Raw genomic sequence first — 20884 nt, forward strand, 5'->3', positions numbered from 1 at the left:
CCAGAAGTTTTGAAAACTGAAAGTGACCTTGTAAGTGCTGGTTCTTAGGATCTGATTAGTGCCCCTGTATGTGATTTGCCCATCAGAGTCATTTGTGGTTCTTGCAGACTGAGCACCAAGAGTGCTAAGTGTACCACATCATCAGTCTTATCTGTTTCAGCACCTCAGTGAAGACTGAAGGACCAAACTTCCTGCTAGCCCTACGATCCTTGCATTTATGACTATGGAAAATGCTGATACATGTGCAAGGCCAAGGCTTCCACAGGATCTCTCACAAAGCCTAACAGAATCAGAAAAGGGCCCTACTTCTCTCGAATGGCAGGAAGGAGTGTCCTTCCTTTCTACCTTAACTTTCAAATGTTAAGCTTCACCCTACTTAACTACACAAATGCAGTTTGTGTTTTGGAATCTACAGGAGTGCCAAATTTAGTCTGGACCAAAGTAGGGACATGATCTGAAAATGGACCTAGAAGCAACTTGCTTTTCTCCACAAAATCAGTCCTAATGGGAAAATGTGTAGGAGGGTTTTATGTTCCCTTACACTCTCTGGACTGCCTCTTGTTCACAAATTATAATTGTGAGGGTGAGATATTTGACTCCAAATTAAGAATGAGTGGATGACAGCAATGATGGCAGGTTGGACTTTAGATAGCAAATGATTTCACAGCTTGGAAAGAAGACTAGGGCTCTGGGTAGGGAAAGAGACCAAGGAACATAACCTGAAAGCCTTTCCAGGGGAATAGGGTGGTGCCACAACAACAACTAAATACTCAGTGTGATTTTCAGCAGGACACAGCTCTCCACATGAGATCAGGTTTTTTATTGTCACTAGAATTAACTGGGACGGTCTCTTTGAAATGAGTATTTGAACATCTACTGTATTTTCTTTTTCCCTAGGGGGGGAACCAACAAGCTCTCTATCTTCAAACGTCATCAGAAACTTAGGTTAAAGCCTCAGAGATTAATTTTGCTTCCAAGTTTTGTTGAAACTTGGATGCATAATTTAATTGGACAAATTGTTTAAGCTGGGAATTCCTCCCTACAAGTCATCGGCTCAGAGCCGACTGCTCAGAAGCACACAGATCATCATTTTTTGTTGATGAAGAAGTGTTTCCATGCTTTTCTTTCTAAAATGCTATCCCAAACTAAAATCCCTATATTCTTGTCTAGGATAACACGCGGGAAGTGAAAACTAAAAACATTAGTTTTACAATGTTTACAAAACATTAATTGTTTGTAGTTCTTGCCTCACTCTCCCTCATTCCCAGAAACTCTGTGTGACCAGAATTTGGAACATTTCCCCTGTTTCATGGCAACAGAGCTATGCTGTAGAGGCTCTATAAAACCACACACATTATGATTTTTATCCCTTGTTGCAGGCTGGCTGTGTGTAAACACTTCCTTCCCAGTCCTGTCTGAGCCTTATTTGGACGGAAACAGCTACAGCAACTACAAGTGTGACTTCATTTGCTGTAGCTATCTGCCCTCTGCCTCCTAATCCTTCAGGCTGTTGCTGCTTTCCCCCATGGCTGAATGCTGGGAGGCTGGTGACCCACTTCCTGAGACTGAAGGCACCACGGAACTTTGGGTAGCTGCAGTGCCCAGCAGCACTGCTGAAGCTGAGTGCTGACAGACAGAAGGCAGTAAGCACTGAATGCAATTGCTTTTGAAATGCACACTGTGCATTTCCCCCAGCAGATGCTTCTGCTGTAGCCATGTGACAAAACGCGCTCCTGACTCACAGGTGGGTACTGGCTTAGTGCTATCAGTTTGTGCTTCTTCCTGCCAAAGGCCTCCAAGGACCCTATTAAGCAGGGGGCTTCTAAAACATTTTTTCCTGAGAAGTAGCTTTATATAAGCAGCCTGTGTCACACTGATGAAAACTTTTACTGCTGTCTTTTTCTGGCTAGCCCTCTGGGCATTTCACAGTGGCTTCCTGAGGTCACTGGCACTGCTCGGCTGACTCCTACCTGGCATGCTACTCCCTTGGCCAAGCTCAGCCTGGCTGAAAAATATCTTTGTCTACCAGGGTGCTCATGTCAACTGCTGGGTGCAACTGGGTGAGCTGCAGCTGTCGTTCCTTTTGAAACTATCAGGTAGTCCTTTTTTTTTGTACTTTTTATTTACTATTAAATATCAGTTTCCAATAATATTGTTTGGTTTCTAAAGATACTGTGTGTAAGAGCCCCCAGGTTGTAAACTCACATGTCTTTTGTGCTTTGGTGTATTAACAGAGGGGGTGCTTGGCCATGTTGCAGTACCTGACAGTCTGTCTGGCTTCTGAAGCTGACCTGGTATCTGCTGATCATTTTCCAAAGCAGAAATTCTTTATGGGAATGTGAGACTAGGGCAAAGTGTTGTGGATAAGCTACATCTGAACACTAAGTGACCACAGCCCGCCATGCCACATATTTCTTTGTGGAGGCTTGCTTAGCCCCAGGAGTAACACTGAACAGCACATTGTACCTGATTGTGCAGTTTTGATTTTCAGACTCTCACCAAATGTGTGTTATTGATTCCTAGGTATTCTCTTGCCCTGGGTCCCCGGTGGTGCACTTGGTTTCTTCTGTACTCCTATATAGGTCTCTTCAGGGGCAAGGCTATCCTCAGGGATAGTGCTGTTTCCTGTTAAACACACTGGGAACAGCCCATGAGGCATGGGGTCCTTGGGCTTAAACTATAGAGTATTCTCCTATGTCTCTAGTAAGGACATTGGTTTTCCTATTGTGAATTCCTGTCCTAAATTCCACCCTATTCTGTCAAGGGGAACTAACAGCTGCCATGTTATCCCATGACTTTTTGCAGGGTTGCTGTGTTCAGCAAATAAAGCTTCTAGTGGTATTTTAGCATTCATTCAGACCCTGTGTCCGTGTCAGGGTCTTTTCCATATTTCCTATTCAGGTGCTACCTGTGAAACATATAATCAGTTAGAAGGACAAAGACTAGACAAAAAATTCCTCAGCACCATTTATTCAACAGATTAATCCCCTGTGATCAAAGGCCCTGTCCTTATCCTGTTAAATTTAATGGAAATTTTACTAATAACCTCAGAAAACCAGGATATTACTCCCCCTGATTAGTGGACAAGACCATTATAACATTATAGCTTCTTAAGAAATTAAATCCCTTCCCCTACTCTTTGGGTGGGGGGAATAAAGTATGTATTATACTTCCTCTTGGATGATGCCTGTTCTCACAATGGGTAATCATCTGAGATCAGAGCTGGTGTCCTGTCAGAGGAGTGTGCTGTAGCAATTTCTCTCATCAGCATATATTTAGCCCTGAGTTTGGAAAATAGCTCCAACTAGATGTAATCTGAGCTAAGTTTACCTCCATGGTTGCAGCTGTGCACTTCTAGTCCCTGTAACCACCAGTACTGCAGAACCCGGCGCTGAAGTTCCCCTACTTTTTGTTCATTCCTAGGAGATTTGGTAGAGAGGTGTTGAGATAATTTCTCTGTCTTCCCCTGAAATTTTTATTTCTGGAGTGTGTCTCAAATGTACTTGGAGAAAAGGAATAAAGTTCAGCAATATGACTGTGCTAGCAGAGCAAATGTTTTGCTAGTGGTAGCTATTTCCACCATCATGTTGGCACTGAATTTGTTCTGATATTCCTGAAATGCCTTTAAACACTTCATTTCTTCTTTAGAGTGAGCCAAAATGCTCCCTTGCATGAAAGCTAGCCCTGGGAAGGCAGCTCTAAACCTCTAATGAGAGCAAAGCCGTGCCTGTGTTTAGACTTATTCCATCACCCTCTGTGGCATTTGAGTTGATTCCACTTTTTATGCCTATCACTTTCTCATTTCCTTTGGCTACAATCCCTCTTTCTCTCCGTTGAAATGTTTGGAGGGCAGGCAATTCCATGGCTGCCACAGATGAAACCAGATCACCTTTCAGCATTGAGTTATGTAACAGCTGCCCACTGTCACTTCAGAGCCAATTTTGGGACAGCGTCTTCAGTTTTGTCAATCCGTATTCCCCAGGGAGATTTTTACTAGATAAAAGCTTAAGTATGTTTTAACTGAATCAAATTCTTAAACATACATCCGAGACATGAAGTGTCAAATGGGACACCCAACTTCCACTAACCAAAAAAACCTAATTCACTGATGTCAGATTTCTGTGAATTTCAGCTATCCATAGGCATATCTAAAAGATTGTCCTGTGCTCCCCCAAGCCTGTATATGAATATGTGGGACTAAGCAAGAAAAATTCTAGTATTCTTTTTGCAAATTTTTGTTGCTGTTGCTATTGAATTAAGATTTTAATTTTCAGGTTTGTGTTTGTCAAAAGCATGTGACAAAAAAAGCCAGTATGAATAGTATCAGAGTTTTACAAACTCCACAAAACAAGTGTGAAAAGATCCAGTGGAGGCTTACAAATATATATCACAGCTCTCTAGTAACAAAAATGTCCCACTTGCCTTCGATGTGGGCCACTGTGTCCTGGAAGATGTCCACTTGCTACCTGCACAGCAGACCCTCCTCCAGAGAGCACATGCCTTGAGCTGCTCTTTGCCATCGCATTCATTCCTGAACAAGAGGACAAGACCCCAGGGCTCGTGGGTGAGCAGCACACAAGCTGCAACAGACCCCAGGTGGCTTCTGGCAGGAGGTTCAGCACCAGCCTGTCCTGCTGGCACGTGCCAGGATTCTCAAACAACGCATGGAGCTCAGACAGCTCGTAGTTTGCATGGGTTTGCATAGACAGCTCCATAACTGAAGTACCATGTTCTCCAGCTGTGGTGTCTGCAGAGACCCTGCTACTGAAAAGTAAGTCTCAGGACTGAGTTTGGACATATTTCTCTTTGCCTAAACACAAAAGCATAATCAGTTCAGCTTGATTCACTTGCCTGATTTGTAATAGTTAAATTACTCACTAGCCTAATAATGGCTTAACTTCATCCATTTCCTTAATATTTCTTTAAATAACTCAAGAAACCAATCTCATCTGGCACAAAATTTGCTGAATGATAAGAGAAAAGTGGCTGCTCAGAAGCTCACAGTCTGACATTAAGTAATTTCTCAATAGGCTACTGCACATCTACAACATGACAGCTGCCTTCAGAGTGGCCAGAAGAATGAAAAAAAAATAATACTTAATTATTTTATTTTAAATAACTCTTATGTTGTAAACAAACTAATAAGCACACCTTAGCGAGGCATGGGGTATTTACAAATCACTGTAAGGAGCTCTGTTGCTCTGATAGTCAACTGGTATACACTGATTTGTATTTTTCACTGGTCAGACTTGCCTACATGAGATTAAGCCCTTACAATTATCTTATATTTGAAAAACGTGTTTGAGCAATTTCTTTACAGCACTGGGTATCTTTTAATAGGACATATAAACCCAGCAATCTGGGTCCTTTTGGACAATGGATTTTACTATAGATGGTCACATAGTAATTTTTCCAGGAATAACCAGGATTTTTTTCAAGTTTGATAAATTCCAGCTCAAGTAATTACACTTTGCCTTCCCCAGTTCCCCCAAAGGTCCAATTAATTCAGGCATTCCTAGCATAAAACTGTTACACACTGCTACTGTACATTGTTAGACAGCTGTTGTACTTCCCCCCAATGACAAATACATCCCAGTGCTGCATGAGCTAATTCCCTCACACTACTGTGATGAGGTGTGTTGAATTATTCCAATTCTCAGTCCTCCCAGAAAAAGCACACTGATTACACACTTTTATCATGGTCTTCCTGGACCTGCTAATCTTGATCATCCTTCTTAGTCCTGCTGATTAAATTCACTCCTGGATTGAACTCCCACAGATAAGGAGGGTCTCAGAGCAGGGAATGTGCCAGGTGCACTGGCAGGCTATACTCACTTAGCACATGTTGTTTTGAATACCTGTGGGGGCACCCCCACTGAGGTAATTAGTTACTTCCCAATTGCCTAACAGGCCTGTGACAACTGTTCTGGCTGATGTCTATCTGTAGTGAAGGAAAAGTTTAAAATGTCAGAGAGAGAGTGGGGATAGAAAGCCCATAGCTGCAGTAGTGCCTGTTCTGCTTTTTTTTTTTTTTGAATGTGCTTTTACATATGTTTTTTTTGACCAGGTTTCAGTCTGATTCTCTCAGCAAGAGCGTGTTGCTTTGGGGCCCACTGGTACATAGCTCTGATGATCTGGTGTGACTCCTGTGGTTTGTAAAATCAGCTGCAGTGCTCATGTCCGACCCTTGTTGTCAGACTGGAGCCAGCTGCCACACCAGACTCTCAGAGCTTCTGAATAGAGGGCTTTCCAGGCCTTGGCCAGCTTCAGAAAACTTGCCCCTGTCATAATCACCGTGGTAGTGAGGATGTTTCAATACCAGGGCTGAAAGCAATGGTTCTGTAGTTCTGCTCAAAAGCAATGTGAGGCCCAAAGGTAACCCCTGGCTACACAATACTCTTGGAGGGACCTCTGCACTGCTGGAGCCCCAGCTAAAAGCAGTAGGGCTACAGTGAGAGACGGTCTCACAAAAAGAAAGCTGAATATTATAAGGATCAGAACAGGGTCAGTTTCTCTACCATGTGCTTTGATCTAACACCTTCAGGGATCATTTTGGGCATGCTGTAGGTTTTCCAGTTGTGTCAACTCCCAGCATATGCATCCAGGTCTGCAAGATACAATGGGGACAATTTTTTTTTTTTTTTTTTGTGGAGTTGCTTTGAGACAGGATAATCTACATTTCTGTCTCATCTGCACCTGTGGATGCATTTATACTTCAGCCCTTAAGGGGCTCAGTTCAGCTTGTATTGCTTGAGGGATGGAATTTCAGCTGGCACCATCTGAATCAGGCCAGTGTTGGCAGGTGGAATAGCTCTGGGAAGAGGTTGTCCAGCACTGGGTGTCCTACGTCAGTCTGTCTCTGATGTCCATCGAAGTTTCACTCAGTGCCAATTTACAGCTTCCTTCCTGCATGGCAACGAGGGGTAGCTGTCATCATACCAGACCCCCTCTTCCGATGGGGACATCAGCATCCTCTGACCATGACCTGAAACACTGAATAAAGGCTGCAACACAGAGGTGACATGTACCTGCCTTTATTGCATGTGCTACCAGAGTTAGCCAGCTCACATTCCATATGAGCTCAGTCTGGAGATGGTCAAATTCAGAACATGGCCTTCCTGTGGAAAAGCTGTCATCCCTGAAACTTTGCTTCCTCCAAGCCCATTGGCTTCTGCACTGGAGTGTGAGTGAAAGGATTAGGAAAACAGGTTTAATTTCACATGTACAATTGGGCAAATTGATATTCTTCAGAGTGGCATGGGGAATAGTGGGAAAACCCATGCTGAGACGCACCAATTTTGTTTTTATTTCAGCCTCAACAGGCGTTATACACGAGGTGGAAATGACTGTAAGGGCTGTTCCCGTCCATGTACACGTGTACATCCCGGGGAGGCTGTGCCTGCCAGCCGGGCAGGGCAGAGGAAGCTCCCACGATCGGGCTGCGAGTCACCCCACTTGCGGCGGGGAGGACGCCTGGGGAAAAATGCCCGGGCCATGGAGCTGCGGGAGGAGCCTCGGCACATCAAAGCAGTGAACCGCGACACAGCCGATGCCGTCTCGCTGCGGCTTTCTTGGAGGGATCGGGGCTCGCCCGCACGGCCGGCCTGGCCCTCCCGCCCCCCTCGCCTTTCCCTCCCTGCGGTCCCGCTTCCCCTTCCCTTCCCTTCCCTTCCCTTCCCTTCCCTTCCCTTCCCTTCCCTTCCCTTCCCTTCCCTTCCCTTCCCTTCCCTTCCCTTCCCTTCCCTTCCCTTCCCCGAGGCACTCGTGCCGCCCGTGGCAGCTCTCCGGAGTTTCCCTGCACGGAGCGGACGCTGCCGCTCCCAGCCCGCAGCCCCCGCTCGCCGGCGCCGCACGCAGACACGGACACGCCGCTGCCGCCGCTTGGAAATCGCGCCCGGCCGCTCCGGAGAGCTGCGCACGCTTGCTTGCTGGCTTGCTTGCTTGCTTATTTGTTTGTTTGTTTGTTTGTTTGTTTATCCCCGCCCGCAGCTGCCGAGCTCCATCTGCCGAGCTGCCGCTAACCGGCCGTACCGCCGCAGCGACCTGTCCCTGCCTTCTGCTTCTCTCTCCGTCTCTCTTCTTCCCTCTCCGCTCTCTTTTCTACCCCTCTTCGCCAGGAACACTTAGCCTTCTCGATCAATAAACAGTTCTCGCATATAGTATTGCTGCGTTTGTCTTTTATTTTTATCCCGGAAATCTGTCAGTAAGAATCCTCCTCAACTCCCCTTTTGAAGAGGGACGGGACACTCCTATACCCTGTTTGCCGGGTCAGACTGCAGGGATGATATCTACAAGTACTGTATGTCTCCAAGAGCAGCTCATGTTGTAATTTATAGGATGGCACACAAAGGGAGATGCCAAGGTCTTGACAGTATACTGAGTTCAGCTGAAGACTCTGTGGACACAACCTGCTTCCAGCTGGTTCTTATATTATTTGCATTCCTAAGATTCGAAACTACAGTTTACATGAAATTTGCAGCTGAATGTATTTGCTCATGATCATCTCATCACCTGTTACAAGAAGAAAGCCCATGACTTCAAAAAAAAGAACGCTTGCCTTGGGCTGTCTTCACAGACAGATGTTGTTTGGGTGTCTCACCTCAAAAGAACCAAACTAACCAATGTTAATACTTCAGTCCTTCTTTCAATTCCTGGGCTGGTACATGGCACCTATTAAAAGTTACCTATTCAAAATACTCCAATTACAAAGGTATTCAATTAAGTTAATATGCCTGGCTTAAGACAATGCAACATCGGGCTGCAGCCTACAGATTTTATTTACTGCAATTTATTTACTGAAAGAAGGGGTTTGCATCAGAAAAGAATGGAGGTATTTAGCCCTGTGGCAAAGGTGTCAGCAATACACCCCTCCTCAAATAACCGCAGTTTAATAGGCTTGATCTCAGGTTTCCCGGAGGTCTGGAAGACCTGTTCTTAGAGCCATGTGTAAATGTAACACTGAGATAGACAAATTTTTGTGGGGGTGCAAAAGATAGCATACATTCTATGGAGTTGCAGTCTTATGTAGAATTGCTGCAAAAACAAGTGAAGAGAAATACAGTGGTGCCTGTTTCCCTGAGCAGAAGCTGAGGACCTGAGCTGGAAAGAAAGTTGTCTGTGCTCACAGACCAGGTGAGTGCTAGTGGTTGACCACAGTCCTCTTTGTGATGACATAGCATCTCCCAAGCCAGACAGCATTTAAAAACACAGCTAACATATAATTTCTATTAAAGACTTCTGAAATTCTACTGAAACACAGCTACAGATGTGATGGGAAGTGTGGGCTGCAAATGGATGACAGTGGAAAACTGTAGAGATTAACAGAAAATAAAACCTGTGGTGTGCAATGTCCCAGATTAAAAGACAATGATAATTAAAAATCTGAGCAAGATGGACAGTGGACAAACCTGGTCTGAAGGGTAGGAAATGAAGGGAGACTGTTCCACTGGGCAGGCAATGGCTAACTGCCCTCCTCAAAATGAAGCAAGTCAGAAGAGGGGGGTATTTTTCTATTCCCCTTAGTCTACCAGTGAAAGTGACCACATGGGGACATCAGCATCAGCCACTCATAGATGATTGATTTGTATTTTTCCTGACAGCTTGTTTCTTTCTGAATGGTTCATTAATTTTGGCTTCCAGCAAAAAAGATCCAGTGCAAAACCAAACAACAACAACATCCAAACAAACTGGCATAGAGAATTTTGGCTTTGGATAGAAAAAATATTTTACAAAAAATAGTAGGACAGAACTAGAAATTCACTAACTTTGCATTTGAATGGAGAGTAAAGATAATTTGCAATTTCTTGAAGTATTAAAAGCTCAGAAAACCATTCTTTCTTAAGAAAGATACTGGTAGACTAGAATAAACTGGCTGTGTTTTCTGTGTAAGATTCACCCACAGATAGTCTATGAGTAAGTCAATGCCACTATCAATTTTTCTTAATTAGGAGGCCTTTACCCATGAGGAAGAAAGGAACATAACTACATCTCAAAACTACTTCGCTCATGCTTCAGCCTGTTGTTGGCCAATTTATCTTCTTCAGCCACAGTTCTAAACAGCTTCTGGGAAAAGAGCTCATTTGAAGAGTACATACTTCTCATTTTGGAAGCAATTGTAAAAATAGCTTCGTAGAATTCTTATTAATAAGCATTTGTTCTTTCATTGCTTCCTCAAGGTCAAGCATAACTTGTTTTTGCTGTTTAAGTCGGATAATGAAACTGTAAGTGATGCGTTAGACATCTGTATAAAACTTCTGTGCTGAAGTAAGTGGGCAATGTCAGTTACCACATAGAACTGAGTTACTCTTAGTTTGAGAAGACAGGAAGCTATTCCTGCAGCCTGCTGACAATTTACATTTTCACAGTCATATTTTTCACTAAAATGAATGCTTCTTTCTGGGCTATATTGTGTGAAAAGTCCAAATGAAAAACCAAAAAAGGTTGATAGTATGCATGTGAATGCATAGAACTGTCAAATCAGGCACATATCCCCATCCCTCCCAGGGGGCAAAATGCAATATAAAGACTTTCTGAAACCCCTTGCCCTTTAGAAAATGAGGCCATATCCACCAAACTAAAGTTTGACTTTCTTTCCTGTCACAACCAGCTCAGCAGAACCAAAGTCATGCCTTTGGGGAAAAAAAAAAATTAAAAAAAAGCAAAAAAAAAGCCTGTTTCTTCCTTTATTACATTTATTATGAGTTTGAGCACAACTTGCCACAAGTTGAAAATTAAAAACTCTAATTGAAGTCAGGTTTTTGCTAAGTTTGCACAATATTTCTTTGAACATAGTAAGGTAAAAGTTTTGAAGTGCTGGTTAAGAAAGATAGAGCCAACAGACTCTTACTCTATGGTGTAAAAATGGTACTTTAATGCTATTAAAAGCCTTGAATGAGGTTTTCTAGCAGCATAAAGAACTAACACAAAATTAACAGCCAGGAGATAACACCTATTTTATATTCCATATTTACAAATCTGTAATTATTTTAAGGACTTAATTCTCTTTTCATACCTGCATGGATAAGTTTAATTACTCTAGTATGAAACTGATTAGGCCAACATATGAGAACCTAGACAGACACTGTGTCTTTTTAGCCATCCAAGAACAGGATATCTAGTTTAAATTCGCCAGCTAGGTTTTTGTCCTAGGCCATCTAGTTTTTGCCAAAATATTGGTGTCTTGGTTTTCATCCATGAACCAGATAAATCTGGACCAGTGAATTTTACTCAATGCTCTGTTCTCAAATTTCTTCTGAGCGCCTTAAAAACGTGAATCAGGCATAAATCACCAAAGCATTTACTGCCTGCATGAGAGTAGAAACATCTAAAGGTAAGAACTGCAAGGGGTTTTGCTACACTAGAGCAACACTAACTCCAAAATTCGTCAAGTGACTTCAGTTTAAGCAGTTTAAGGTGGGAAAATAGATGTAACCTCTGCCTGAATTTGGGACATTATCTGTATTTTTCTCCCTGAAAGTGCCCAGCCTTTTGCCACATACAAAATCTGCTCCTGTCAAGCAAAGATCACAGACTTCTTGCATAGATTCAGTGCGGAGGTTTTGTTTACTGAAGCAAAAGCTTTTATCAAAAAACGTTACCTGAATTAATGAATTTTTCATAAGGGGCAAATGGCAGACATGCCACAGGGATGACGCATCCTCAAAGCCAGTGAAGTTCTCCTGAGCACCTTATCTGTTTGCTACTCTTCATCTTTCCATGGCTTCCAAAATGTGCAAAACTAATCTAATTAACCTTAAACCACAGTTTTTATTAAGCAGAGTGAAGAGAAAGAGAACAACCTGTGCAAGGAGTGAGAGTAGAGACATTTTTACTGTTGAAATATTATGCCTTTTGATTTTCAGTAAACAATGTAGCATGTGAAGTATAACCAGGAAGTTATCTCTACAGCTGGCCTTTTTTCCTTGTTTCTGGTGCCTCACCCTAATAGTTATGCAACAGTCACAAACTTTATATCCTCCTACTGACTTTGAAAATAGCAACTTGAAACAAAGCTGCCTAAATGCTTCAAAATTATCATGTGAACTTCAATGAAAATGTTTCAAATTACAAGGAGAACAGGGTAACAAAGGATGAAGAAGGTATTTTTTTTGCCACTAACAAAGCCCAACATAATCCAACACACTTCAACTATCTGCAAAAGTGTATATTATCAAATATGTTCCATTTCCTGGAGAGAGTCCTAACTGACAGTGCAAAAATCAACACACCTTTTTTCCCCCTGCTTCCATCAGAGTCTTCTGATGCTGCAGTAGGACTGTAAGTTGAACAGAAAGGCATATTATTAGCTTTTAAGTATAATCTCATACCTCTATTTCCCAACACTGACTCAGGATCACTCCACTTCCAAATCCTCCAGTGCACACATGAAGTTCCACATTGGCTTTTCCTGTGTCAGGACAGACCTAACATAAGAAGGAAATGTCAGGAATGCTTATCTAAGAGTGAACTGAATTTCTCACTAAACATTCATAAGGGAAAGCTGGCATGTGAAGTATGTACCTAAATAAAGCTTGTGAGGACACAGGAGCGAGGAAATAGGCAAACTTCAAGTGAGGTAGGGCTTTCTACTCTGTTTTTTCACCCACAGAAGATCAATACTGTAAGAAACTTTGATTTTGTTTGTCCTGAACACCAGGAATCAGCCCCCAACATCCTCATGAATTAAAGAATTAATAAACACTTCTACCTTTAGAAAAATTTCTTTCCAATGGCTTAGCCTTGCTTGCTGAGCTGATGTTCCAGGCTGCCAGACTAGGCAGCTTGATTTCGAACAATGAGATCCAGTCAAACAGTGAGGAGATTAACTCACATCCATTATAACACCTTTTGAGGCAACTCATTAAATCAGTCTGGCTGTGAAGTCCAGCACACCTGATGGTATTAATCTAATGTCTCATCCCAGTCCTGAGGTTATCAGTGGACAGCTGTAATTGCAATTGATTGAAAAGACATTTTCACAGAAGAGTTTCTATTTCCTGGAATTCAGGCACTTCTGAATATTTTTTCTATGTTGCCCAGCCCAGTTATTCAAATCTTATTATCTCCTGGGAGGCATATGGAACTTCTTAGTAAGTTGAAATCAAGGTATGAAATTGGCAATCTTCTGATGACAGGCAAGCTATAAAGTTAAGCTCTGAAGAAAAGCTCACATGGTCTTTTAATGACACTCATCTGTCTTCTGTGAATTCCTACATCCTCCCTATATGTTGGGGAATGTGGTGAGAAGCTCCTGCTTGGTTCACTGTCACTCCAGCTGTGATGCTGGACCGGTCGCTGCTTCTTGACATCTTCCTTTCTCTCTTCTTTAATGGAATCCTCAGAGTCAGAGGACAGCTCAACCACTTCTGGTGTCCTCTCAGCTAATGGCTTCACATACCCAACAATGACACAATTGTCTGAGGAAGAGCCACTGTCGTTTGAGTCAGCATTAGCCTGTAACTCAGTTGGCAGTTGGGCTCTTCTACTCCCTGTAACAGAGTCCTCATCAGAACTTTCTGATGACTCTAGAGGAGAAGCTATGGTTGCACGAACCTCTTCTGAAATGGAATAGGAAGGCCCTGGAGTTTCATCATCCCAGGGAGCCTGACCAAGGCCAGGCACAGACAAGCTATTATCCGGCCCTTGTGGGTATGCCACGTCTGGAGATATTGTAATAATTGATGAGTCTGAGTGGCTTCCTTCCTCATATGATGGTGCAGGACAGTCATAATTGGCGTGCTGATCATACGCTTCTAAGTTAAAAGGACAACGAGCAAAACTGATGAATTCATGTAGGAAGTGCTCTGTCCGATTCAGCAGAAATGGCTTTATATCATCAGCAAAGGCCTGACTTTCCAGATCGTATCTAGTTACGTTACTCATGATGATGTGCTGCACGATATTGATCAAAGATCCATGGGCACCAAACAGGACTGTAAGCTCCCGCTTCAACCAAGGAACCAAGCGGTGAAGGCAAGCAGGGTTGCGGCGGAAGAACTCTGCCGAAATCTCTCGGTATCGGCCACCGTCCTGAATGCTGCGGATGCGCACGCCAGTGCGGTACAGAGCCCTGCGGAAGTTGATCATGTCCTCCTCCTGGATCTGTCGCAGAGATCTGCCCTCTGCGCTCGCCTTTCTCCTCGAGGCCAGCCTCCTGATCATCTGCTGAATCTCTCTGTGCCTGTGTCGCGTTGGCTCGCTTGACAGCCCTTCAAACAACATCCCGTTATCTGGAGAGGACAGCATCCTTCGGGAAGGGGAACTGCGCGCGCGCCGTTCCCTGGTTAAGGTGGTGCGATAACGAAATCTCCGGCCATCAGGGCTGGCAAAAGAGCTGGTTTCTAAAGGGCTGAGTATGTACTCCTTGAAGTCATCTTCAGCACGAATCGTGTGGAAAATGGAAAAAAAGGGCTGCTTGCAGAGTGGGCATTCTGCTTTGTTTTTTGACCATTCTTGGACACAGCGGAAGCAGAACCTATGCAAGCAGCGATCTAGATATGCAACGTTGTCAAATCTATCCAGGCAGATGGGGCACTTGGAGTCGGGAGATGCATCTGTCGGCAGCTTACTGGTGCTGGCTTTTGGTGAAAAATTGCTACCTTCTGCAAACTCTCAGCTAACAGAATGCACCTAGTACCTCCCACATTTTAGGATTACCATTTGTCTAGTCAGGTCATCCCTGCTGCAAAGCACCTTGGAGCTTGAGTCACATCCTGACCTGTGAAGGACGGGCTGAGTTTACTCACTAAGATAAGGAGCTTTTGCAGGCAGATGCTCTGTGTACATCTCCTGTTTCTGTTCTTGGCTCTTAGCCAAAGCATGCCCACAGGGTCTTGACTTGCAGTAGAGATTAGAGGGCCTTTCCTTTTTTCTTTCTTTCCTTCAGTTCCCTATAGTCTCAAGGACTGGTCTTAAGCAGCCATCTCATCTTGATGTGAGCTGCAGACAGCTGTTGGATGGCAGCATTATTCACTAATATGTGAATGGGAATTGAGTCAGAAACTCAGAAAGCAAAGGTTTAGCTTCCAGAACAGCTTCTTTAAGTCATCCAGTTCTCACAATCTTGTGAGCTATTTTGCTTTATAAAATAATCATGTTCTAAGGGAAATAAAATAAATTAAAATTTGTTTTAAAATAAATTTAATTATTATTGTCTAAGCAAAAATACAGACTCAGTCTCCTGGACTTGAAAGAAAATATACTTTCAAAACCAGCATCATAATTAAAAAGACCAAGTATGTACACCATGCAGTCACTTGCCAAAGGAATTGAATATTTACAAAATTGCATCCTCCTCTTAAGTTCTCTGACTAACAATTGGAAGAGAAGATAGAAAGAAATTCAGCATGATCTGCAGACTAATTTAATATTCCCTGGCACAGGCTCTCCTATGCAAAGCCTTCAAGCTCTGAAATGCACTGGCTCTACCATCCAGCTGTACATCCTCCCATCATTCCTCATGTTCCTGCAGGGATGCACATCCACTGGTCAAACAGTGCCCACATCAGCAGCCTGATGCCTTAAGCATATTCAACACCTGCCCATTGGATGGCTGATGGCAAAGAAGCAATTAAACTGGAAAAGTCAAATAGAAATCACTGAACAGAGTGAGCCATATTGCAGAGACAAACTGAAGAGAGCAATGAGTTCTCAAGCTATGTGAAAACTGGGTCAAAAGGGCCTGAAACAGAAGCTGTTAAGCAAAAGGGAGAAACCAAGGTTGTCATTTCAAAGACGGTCCATGTGGCAATATTGCCCTTGTGGCCAGGATGCACTTTGCTTTTGCCTCTGCTCAAGACTGCAGGCAGTTTTGAACTGTAATATAGCAGAGGTTGTATAAAGCAGAGGCAAGCTGCATTGGGAGCAGCAGCCATGTACAAAAGCAGGAAGGTGAGCAGGAAAAAGCAAAACCAACAATCCTGATAAAGGGAAGAATTTATATTGTATGCTTTCACAGATAGGCAAGGACAGCATTGAAAACCTTCCACACTCACTAGTAGATAAAACCACATGTACAGAACTTTTAATTTTCCAAGGATTTCATGCATATTGTCCTCTTAGGTCACAACATCTAAGCTTCCAGCCTGTCCATACAATGACCAAACTTAATGCCTCAAAAGAGGAGCAATAAAACCAGCAGTGAGTTCATCCTCCTCAGAGAAGGATTCCAGAAGGACAGTACTTACAAGAATCCCTGTAATACCTTTTGGTAGGCATTTCAGAACTCACAAAGGTGCTACCTTGTCATCCTGGGCAGCTTCTGGTCCTTCACTGCAATGTATTCAGAGCACACAGCCCTGAGTGTAGAAAAAGGGAACCTTAGAAAAAGAGGTACATGGCAGGTATGAACACTACGAAGTCAATCCATGCTTTCCCTGGTGGAATGAAGTCAGAAGAAAGCATTTCAACCCAGGACTGCAGGAACTGGTGTGAGACAATAGCAGAATCCTGCACTGAAAATTTACCTGAAAACTTGTACAGAAATAGAAAGGGCACAGTGGTTTTGCTAGAAGCCTTAGCCAATTACCCCCAAATTATCTGTCCTTATGTCATGGCAAAAAAACAGCCAACACTTGTGAACAGGAACTGAAGTGACATCCTACTCTAACAGCAGCTTCTTATAAAGAGGATGACTCAGGTCAAGTAGAGACCATAAGGGAGAGAATAACAAATGTAATTCACATCTTGTCTTGCTTCCATGACAGCTGAGCCCTGCACACAGAAGGGCTTCTGGGTCTCCCTGCTCTGCTCCTTGTAGCAGTGGAAATACTGCTTTTGTTATATGCCATGTCATTATGTTGCAGATGGAAAAAGAAAAAAAAGCACCCTTTTTGTACTTGCCTACAAATGGTCAGGTCATGAAAGAAATAAATTGCAACAAATTATGAGGTCCTACTCAAACTGCAGCTCTCTGCAAGCACAGAGTATTCCCAGGTAAGCAGCCACTTGTCTATTAAATTATTTTTTTGTTTTGTTTTGTTTTTCAAATTAAATATACTTTAGACATCTGAACAGCCAATATGGAATGGCCTGGTTTTGGGAGCATGCTCTGTAGCTCTGGCAAGTTCTCAGAGTCAGGATGATGCTGCAAGGCATGGACTGCACATTTTAGTTATATAAGCAATTTTCACTAGAGAATATATAAAATGTCGAAATCTGGTACTATGCCTTATGTTCCTTATGTTTCGGAGTTTAAAAGTAAAAACTGCTGCAAAACCCCCAAGGGTTTTCAGTCACAAAGGTACAGTCTACATTCTACATGCTTTGAGCTTCAGATATTTGAGAAGCCTTTTAAGATGAAATTTGGTTATTTGAGAAGGCTTAAAGGTTCAATTTTTAATTTAATTCATTTAATTTTAACATTCCTGGAGTTTGGAAGGTTAGGTGTCTGGCTGGATTCATTCCACAGTGCCACAGTGTTAAGACGTTAATTTTATATCTTTTCTTTTTTTCTTTTTTTTTTTTTTTTTGCTGAGAAGGTTTGCAATCCGCCTGCAATGTAAAAAATCTACATGCCTTCCATTCAATTTACATGGCATAGTACTACATAAAAAGATACCATAATCATCAAGCAGAAAGCAACCACATGAAATGAATACAATGAATATTTGCATATCCGGACACTAAATAGGGAAAATGCAATCTAGATTGAGTGAGACAAAAATGGAGAGTCCTTATTTCTCATATGATACAAACCATTATCATACTCTTGTTTAAAAAGCCACGTGAACAAGTTGAAGTTACAGTGTGGTGGATGGAGAGCACGAGCACGCGCATGCTGTGCCACATCATATTTGTTGTGTTTTAAAGGCAAGTAACTTAGCTCATTTCTTGCAGCACTTGTGAAAGAAGGAGAAAAAATAGATGAGGGTGGGGCAAGAAGAGGATTTGAAATATAGAAACAGAACAAGCCCCCATTCTCTTCTTCAAGTTTCAAAGGCATCCTCATTTGCATATGCACACCTGAAAATTGAAAGTGCAAGTTTACTTCTACCCTTTTAGATGTCATATTGTGCAAATTCATAATGAGCCCAGTCTGAAGAGACAGAACCTGGAGTCCAAGCTATCTCTGAAGCACCAGCAGAACAAAACTTGTGCAGGGATACAGCAGCCAAGATCAGTACATAAACAGCAGGTCAGCCCCTCAGCTTGGTCTGAGGCGCCTGTTCTTCAGCAACTGTAAAAATAGAAAGTAGCAGGTTGTTAAGAAAGCACCAGCATTCTGTAGTGCTGCAGGTTAATGATATTCTGTTAAAGCCATATGTCATGCAGACACTAAGGAGGAAAGAGAAGGGAACAGGGTGATGAAGAAAACTGACACAAGAGAGAGTGGGAAAGCTGAGGAAGAGAAGGAGGGTAGCTGGATCTCCACTGGTCTCTGTGGCTACTGCACAGTGAGGAGGACATCTTGAAAATGGCAATTACACAAGCCTAGGCCCAGGTAGAAACACTAGTTCTACTCTCTGGTCCCCACAGGGATTCCCTATATAGTACAAGGTAAGAAGAAAATTAAGTTCTGGCTGAGCATGCCATAACCCAAAACTAATCCGTCAAATATTCCTTTGGAGACCAGCCACCTTTTGTGCCTCATGCTAGACCATGGGTAATGCAGCATCAGCTCCTCCCCAGCTGCTGCCTGTGCTGGGGAGGGTGCTGTGTGGGGAGAAGGCCAGCAGGCATAACTTCGCACCCCACCTTGAAAGAGAGGCTTATCCATACAGAGGCACCATAGTCGGACAGCACTAAAATGTGCACAACTTTGTCATCAATTATGCAGGCATCTAAGAATCAGGAGAGGAGGATGGTCTGTGCACTGGATTTGGCTTGGGTAGCATTCACTTTCTTCACAGAGGGAAGTATGGGGCTGGGTTTTGGATTTGTGATGAACACAGGGTTGATAACACAGGAATGTTTTTGTTACTGCTGAGCAGTGCTTGCACAGAGCCAAGGCCTTTGCTGCTCCTCACCTACCCCTCCCGTGAGAAGGCTGAGGGAAGGAGGCTGCACAAGGAATCGTGAGGGGACACAATTAACCCCAAATGACCCAAGGGATATAGCGATCCCATAATTTATGGTGCCACGCTTAGCATATAAATCTGGGGGAAGAAGAAACAAGGGAAGGAAGTTGAGAGTCATGGCATTTGTCTTGCCAAATCATCCCTACACAGGATGAGAGATGGATACCTGCTCTCCTGCAGATGGGTGAACACCTGCCTGACTATGGGAAGCAATGAATGAATTCCTTGTTTTGCTTTGCTTCTGTGTGTGACTTTTACTTTCCCAATGAAAGTGTCTTTACCTCAACCCATGTGTCCCATCCTGCTGCCAAAGGGGAGTTGAGGAGGATTCTTACTGACAGATTTCCGGGATAAAAATAAAAGACAAACGCAGCAATACTATATGCGAGAACTGTTTATTGATCGAGAAGGCTAAGTGTTCCTGGCGAAGAGGGGTAGAAAAGAGAGCGGAGAGGGAAGAAGAGAGACGGAGAGAGAAGCAGAAGGCAGGGACAGGTCGCTGCGGCGGTACGGCCGGTTAGCGGCATCTCGGCAGATGGAGCTCGGCAGCTGCGGGCGGGGATAAACAAACAAACAAACAAACAAACAAACAAACAAACAAACAAACAAATAAATAAATAAATAAGCAAGCAAGCAAGCAAGCAAGCGTGCGCAGCTCTCCGGAGCGGCCGGGCGCGATTTCCAAGCGGCGGCAGCGGCGTGTCCGTGTCTGCGTGCGGCGCCGGCGAGCGGGGGCTGCGGGCTGGGAGCGGCAGCGTCCGCTCCGTGCAGGGAAACTCCGGAGAGCTGCCACGGGCGGCACGAGTGCCTCGGGGAAGGGAAGGGAAGGGAAGGGAAGGGAAGGGAAGGGAAGGGAAGGGAAGGGAAGGGAAGGGAAGGGAAGGGAAGGGAAGGGAAGGGAAGGGAAGGGAAGGGAAGGGAAGGGAAGGGAAGGGAAGGGAAGGGAAGGGAAGGGAAGGGAAGGGAAGGGAAGGGAAGGGAAGGGAAGGGAAGGGAAGGGAAGGGAAGGGAAGGGAAGGGAAGGGAAGGGAAGGGAAGGGAAGGGAAGGGAAGGGAAGGGAAGGGAAGGGAAGGGGAAGCGGGACCGCAGGGAGGGAAAGGCGAGGGGGGCGGGAGGGTCAGGCCGGCCGTGCGGGCGAGCCCCGATCCCTCCAAAAAAGCCGCAGCGAGACGGCATCGGCTGTGTCGCGGTTCACTGCTTTGATGTGCCGAGGCTCCTCCCGCAGCTCCATGGCCCGGGCATTTTTCCCTAGGCGTCCTCCCCGCCGCAAGTGGGGTGACTCGCAGCCCGATCGTGGGAGCTTCCTCTGCCCTGCCCGGCTGGCAGGCACAGCCTCCCCGGGATGTACACGTGTACATGGACGGGAACAGCCCTTACAGTCATTTCCACCTCGTGTATAACGCCTGTTGAGGCTGAAATAAAAACAAAATTGGTCCCTTGTAGGCATGTGAATTTATAATTTAGATGGTACCACATAGTGATACGTAAACACCGATAATTAATAGGAACCCTGACAGCATTTTAGTTTGGTGCTTGTTTGTAGCTAAAACTGAATTAATTGCCCTTAGGTCCTGAGCATGGAAGTTTAGTACATGCTTTTGTATGTGAATAGTCACCTTGAAGAGACTGGGGACAACTATCGCCGTCGTGGGAAGCTTCATGTCTGACACTGATCTGAAGCCGGCTGCAGATGCTTGCACAGAGCATGATTTTTAAAACTGTTATGCTTTTATTTAGTTTGATGGGATTATTTGCCCTCAGTCAGGTGTTTAATTTGTATGGATTTTGGATTTAATCTTCTAAAGAAAGGAAAGGGGAAGGAATTGAAAAGGAGAGTGTGCTACAAATTTCTCCTTCTTGCAATAGG

General features: G+C 43.9%; 1 protein-coding gene across 1 annotated transcript; it reads right to left on the minus strand.

Moving 5' to 3' along the window:
* Positions 1 to 13146: 13146 nt before the first annotated feature.
* LOC134056923 (E3 ubiquitin-protein ligase Topors-like) lies at positions 13147 to 19543 on the minus strand. Its single transcript, XM_062513881.1, has 2 exons — positions 19528 to 19543; positions 13147 to 14609 (listed from the first exon to the last, which is right to left on the minus strand). Exons 1-2 carry the CDS (start codon positions 19541 to 19543, stop codon positions 13147 to 13149), a joined length of 1479 nt encoding a protein of 492 aa, XP_062369865.1.
* Between the last annotated feature and the right edge of the window lie 1341 nt (positions 19544 to 20884).

The sequence above is a fragment of the Cinclus cinclus genome, chromosome Z (assembly GCF_963662255.1).
Source record: "Cinclus cinclus chromosome Z, bCinCin1.1, whole genome shotgun sequence".
NCBI classification, from domain to species: domain Eukaryota; kingdom Metazoa; phylum Chordata; class Aves; order Passeriformes; family Cinclidae; genus Cinclus; species Cinclus cinclus.